The 6,000-nt window shown below is 33.6% G+C and overlaps 1 protein-coding gene across 1 annotated transcript in view; it reads right to left on the bottom strand.

Moving 5' to 3' along the window:
• Window positions 1-529: 529 nt before the first annotated feature.
• LOC136030310 (coiled-coil domain-containing protein 137-like) overlaps window positions 530-6,000 on the bottom strand; it is a 30,523-nt gene continuing 25,052 nt past the window's right edge. Inside the window, exon 4 of the mRNA XM_065709207.1 lies at window positions 530-709. Within this exon, the coding sequence (XP_065565279.1) occupies window positions 533-709 (177 nt within the window). The 3' untranslated portion in view covers window positions 530-532. The remainder of the gene's footprint in view (window positions 710-6,000) is intronic.

The following is a 6,000-nucleotide window of genomic DNA, read 5'->3' as shown; positions in this document are numbered from 1 at the left end:
TGAAACCAGTAATTTAAGGGACATTTGAAGAAAAGGAAGAGAGAGAAAAAAAAAACGTTGTTGGCAGTCAGAGATCATTGGATCAGAATCGCTAAGAAAATTTTTGCAAAGATAATCATTTACAGAATTATAGTAGGAAAATTACAACTTGTGCAGAAAAATCTTAGTTTACAAATTTTCAGACCTGAAGCGGAATTTAAGGGTTCTGGGCGGTTGTTTTTCTTTATGACAGATGGATAAATTTGTGGTTACAATTCTATGAATTCGAGGAAAATAGAAACAATACCTGTTTCCCCCCAGTTGCAACAATACCCTGTCCCCATAAATCTAGTGTTTCAACTGCACCAAAAAAACAGCGCTTCGACTTATATTTTTTTTTTATATACAGAAGAACAAAAACCTATAATGGGATCTACACTTACAATAGAAAGACCCTGACACACTACTGGTCACAAGCACATTAAAACAAGAATAGACCCTTATCGGTTGTAAGTTCCCGTCCTAGAGCATGATCCAAGTGTAAACAAACTTGCTAAAAAACTTTTGCTTTATTTTTCTTCATCTCTTTGTACAAACCTTGAACACGAATTCTTTCTTTTTCGAGTTCCTCTTTTCGTCTTTTCTCTTCAGGTGTTTTGACATCTTTCTTCTTCTGAACGTCATTATTTGCTGACAATAAACTTTTTAGAAGCAAATTCCGTCTGCCAGGCTAGAAGAAACGATTACTGCTTTCAACGTAAAATTGATAAGTCTAATTTTGAATATTTAAAGTCCTTTGCAGACAAGACTACACAAAACAATCCGACCAACATAACTTGGTGAACACAAGACTAAATTCTCAATTTAAAGCGACAAAGGAAATTTTCTAGGATCACTATCAAAGCTCCAGAATTTGAATTTCGAATAATTTAGCTGCCAAAAGCTGTACGAAACGAATTCAAAATACTGCTTAATAGAGTGATTAATTCTCTTTGGCCTTAACTCAATTAACCACTTAACTTTACCAAGTTTATTGCATACGATCAATTGAATTTTTAACTATTACAATTTCCATTTCAATTTCTATCAGAGCATCAAATGCGTTGTTTGAAATTAAAACCCTAATTGTTCTAATTTATTTATATCAAACAATAATGAGTGTTGGATATTAGAATAGGCAAAACATATCTCTAGACAAATCCCTTCGTCATGTGATAGGTGGACGGGGTACTTTTGCTGATCAAGAAAAAGGAAAACTTCCCCTATGTCTTCCTTACTCAACTGCAGTCCTTGTTTATAGGTGGCCGTCACTGTCTGAGTTCACTGATGTAATTAAAATAATGAAAAGAGCGATTTATTAGTAATACTCGAGTTTGTTGATATTAAAAACCGAACTTGCCGCTTCAATAGTTTCCGCTAATTTTGTCAACGATAAAAACATCAGGTATGATTTAAGAAGAAAGTTTTCTGTGCAACAGGACGTCATTCAAATGTTGGTTTAGGTAAGTTGGTCAAGAAGCATGTTGCTTGAGAGAGATGCCGGAACTGGGTAGAGCCGTTATTTACCGGTTCCCCCCTCATTAAGTTTATGCTTCATAGCTTTCATCCCTACCCCTCATCAAACGACGTCAACGCTGAAGGATTATTGAAGAAATATATTACTCAAAAGGCTATAAGTCAATAGGTTCACGCAAGGAAAGAAATTAACCTATATATAATGTAAGCCCATAATACAACGAAAAAATATAATAAGCCTATATCTTAAAAATGTAGGAAAAAATCATTTACCGTGGTGTAATAGGCCTAGGCAAAAACAATTAATGATATATTGTAAAACCAAAACAGATTTTGTTCACTTTTTGAGGATCTATGCTATCTAGTTCATTGAAAATGGATATAAAATGACACATTAATTCAATTTCTTAATCTATTAGCATTAATTTTTTTTTTTTTTTTTTTTTTTTTTTTTTTTTTTTTTTTTTTTTTTTTTTTTTTTTTTTTTTTTTTTTTTTTTTTTTTTTTTTTTTTTTTTTTTTTTTACAGCGAACATCAACATTTTACAACAGAAACGATCAATCGTCGAAGAAAACAGTGCCACTATTCTAAAATATAGCGGGAATATATAAAGTCGGTTGTAGTCTTTTCTTCAAATGGTTCCCCGATTTAAAATATTACCCTTAATTTCAGCGCGAGGCTGAATTACACTACCGGCATGTTTGTCACTGGAATTATCTCATCCGCAGAATAAAAAATTAAAATAGGAAGTTGAATACAGAAAAATTAGTCAAAATCAAGGCCGTATCCAGAAGCGGAAGGGGGTTAGGGGGTTGACTCCCCCTTGAGATGTTTGTATGGCTCGTAAAAACGTAAAAAATGAATATAAAAAAATGTTTTATGCATTTTTTTCAGGTTTTTTGTATACCCCCCCCATCGAGAAAAATCCTTGTGTAAAACACCCCCCCCCCAAAAAAAAAGATCCTGGATACGGCCCTGGTTAAAATTGATATTTGTGGTCCTGTTTATTGTGAATTATAAAAAAAAACTTGAAGAACAAAAACTACTCAGCAGTCTATGCTACATATATATAAAACTAGCTCAAATAAACTGACTCGTGATTATTCCCTATATTTGTTGAGTTACGCAAAACATGCACTTTTCTGAAAAAAAAAAAAAAAAAAAAAAAAAAAAAAAAAAAAAAAAAAAAAAAAAAAAAAACAATACTGGTTTTTATGGAAATTAAAAGAGTTTAGCGCTTAATGACTTGCTTTAGAGCAGAAAAGTAAAGTATTCAAGAATTTTTTCTTTTTATTTTGAATTTACACAAGCCAATGCAAACATTGCAAAATTACATCCACGCTAACGAGAGGGCTTCTTTCTTGTGTTTATAACAGGTATTATTCATGATTAATAGACAATATACAAATTTTAGAGATTTATTTTCTAACTTACGAATTGTTTATGCTATACACATAAATAACTGGATGTCTAAAGTTTACATAATCACTTATTAGTTCTGAATTTCACATAATATTAGGCTTATTTCTACAGTTTGAAATTTTATACTAGTAGATATTGATATCAGGATAGTTGAGAAAATTAACTCCCTTATCAAAGACTCCGTAACTTTTTAGGGTATAGAGTGACATTTCGGCTACTAAAATAACAGTTCAGTTTTTTATTTTGCTTTAATTTTTAAGCGAACTAAAATATTTATTCAAACTCAGTGACATAATGGCTCGTGGAGGATTATTGAAAAAATCAAACAATTAACCTGTGAATTTATACGGGTTATCTAGTGACTTTCGGCTTCTAAAGCAATATTTATGATTTTCGTGTTTTAAGCAAGGGCTTGTGTTTTCAGCAAAGCCCTAGTTTTGCAAAATTCTAAGAAATGTCAGGGAAATCAGTTAAAAAATCAAAAGAAATTAAGCAGTCAGCTACAACTAATTCTACCAGTTTTTTTTTTTTTTTCTCATTGAAATGGTCAAATCTTCATCTGAAGGCTCAGCAAAATAAGACACAAATTTTATAAGATTCGACTTTTCTTATCTTATTTGAAGATTCTTTGAAACCAAATATTTCCGGTTAAACATGGATAAAAAGATAGTTACAGACACTTAACCCTCCTTCATAGGAAATTCTCTAGTGGCATTCATGATCCTACCCATCCCACCCCTCAACTTTTTCTGTCGGCAAGCATATGGCTGTTATCTTTATGATTACAAAGGAAATATTTTCTGAAATAAGAGAGGAGCTATAAGTCTGCAGCACCCGTATTCATGCTTTGTTCGATTGAAGGGGGATCAGAGGTTAATTTCTAACCCCCACACCAACCTCTTCCATATTTATCGGAAGGTTCACGACAGTACTGTCACTTACTTGAAGTACTTTTACTTGAAGTACTACTAAAGTAAAATTTTCCATTACTTGTACTTAAGTAAAAAATCTAGAGTGTACTTATTACTTGATATTTAAGTAAGATTACGAAATACTTATTACTTAAGATACTGATAATGTACTTGTTTTTCAAATACTTTACCTTTGACACGAAATTTTTTTGCGCGTGTGCTTTGGCAATGTACAAGAAAACATCGTGTAATAGAGTCGTCTATTGTCAAAAACCGTAATAAGTTGCTGAGAACATATGGCAGCGAATAAACCGAATTCCCAACAGCATGTTTAAAGAAGAAGCAGGACCTTTTATGTCATAAGCGCGGTCATAATCGTAGTTAATCCCAAACTAAATAAAAAGTCAGCGTGGCCAAACAATTTCCATTTATGCTCCAAGGGAGGTACTTTACTGTGAAGGGGGAAATTGACCAAGAAGGGTCTGTGAAAGCATCCTGCAAGTTTTGCCCCAACAAAACCGAAAAGGGACACACATGCAACGACCAATTTCCACAAGCATTTGAAGGTAACTCACGCCTATTTGCTGCCTATTTGCATCTGTGCTATTATGTCATGTGTCTTTTTTCTTTAGTGTCATAGTTAGCCTTATTGCATCATTTAACAGGTCTATAGAGTGATGGCTCAGACTTGGTCATCAGTCCATTAAGGGGTCACCCAGACTGGGCTATTAGTCCGTAGAGACATCACCCAGATTTGAAAGATGGCCATCACTACATAGACTGATCACCCAGATTCGAGACTGGGTCATCACTCCATACAGAGATCACCCAGATTTCAAGAGTGGGCCATCAGTCCCTGGAGTGAAGACATGTTAAATGAGTGATCGCCTAGAAAAACTTGTGGACCCCACTGATTCTATTGTACCCATTTTTATGAGTAAAAACTAATCCAACTGCACCTACAGTTTATTCAGATTACCTGAAGATTCACACTGAAAATATTGCATTCAGACAAATGGTATTTGCTACATAAAACATTTTTTCGCAGTTTTCTTGGTGATACAGTGTCTACATAGCTGCTACATAGATCCAATCTTTATTTGTATCTAAGACTCAGTTTCTTTCTTTTCAAAAAAAATCTGGTAATGACATCTAAATGGAGAATTGGTGGTGTTCAACTAAAGCCGTGATTCACATGAAATTTTTTGGACAAAAATTTAAGATAAAAGCAATCCTCATTCTGTCTGAACTGCAAAAGACTGCCTTTGGACTTAGAGTGAACTCAAATATAGCTCCATGTCCTATTTTTGGATTTGAAAAAAAGGTATTCGTTTACGACGGAAAAACAATATAGTATGATTATCACTTGGTTTAATTTTGTTTAAAAGTTATACAATAAAAAATTGAAATTATTTCACAGCTCACTGGTCAACAATGAGCTAATATCCTTCGTTTTATGTTAAATGTTGTAAACTGTAGTCCATTTGGGCTTATGTTTCTGAAATTAGTGTTTAATTTTTGTCATCTTCTTCTATCTCATCATCTCATCATCTTCAGGATCATATTCTACCATCTCATCATCTTTCTACCATCTCATCATCTTCAGGATCATATCATTGGTAAGACTACTGAAGCTATGAATCTTTACCCATTTAAATATTGTCTACAATAAACAAGTCTGGGGAATTCTAGCTGGATCCAATGCAGTGGTATTTTGTCAAATTCATTCCGACAAATTCAGGTATTCAGACGAATCTGACTTCAGATTTGTCACTCAATTCATAAGTTACAGGACCTACTAAATTAAAGAAAAACTCAACTTTCTTAAAACTTGAAACCCCTCCCCTTTGCCCTATTTGAGATAGGGTTTGTGATTCTAGAACTTTGATATGAGCCCTGATCTTAGGCATCTTTGGTCTAGCTTTCATTCAGATCCGTTGCTCCATTGGCAAGCTATACTAAATTAAACAGAAAACTTAACTTTTTTTCGGGAATTAAAACCCACTACCCCTTGTTCTATTTGAGCTGGGGTCTTCAAATCAAAACTTGATGCGTGTCATGGTCTTAGGCTTCTTCGGTTCAATTTTCATTCAGTTCCATCACTCCAGTTGCAAGTTACTCTGAATTAAACGAAAAACTCAATTTTTTTTTAGCTCGTAAAGCCCCCTCCTAC

The sequence above is a fragment of the Artemia franciscana genome, chromosome 1, assembly GCF_032884065.1.
Source record: "Artemia franciscana chromosome 1, ASM3288406v1, whole genome shotgun sequence".
Taxonomy (NCBI): Eukaryota; Metazoa; Arthropoda; class Branchiopoda; order Anostraca; family Artemiidae; genus Artemia; species Artemia franciscana.
This window is presented reverse-complemented; position numbering and strand designations above follow the sequence as displayed.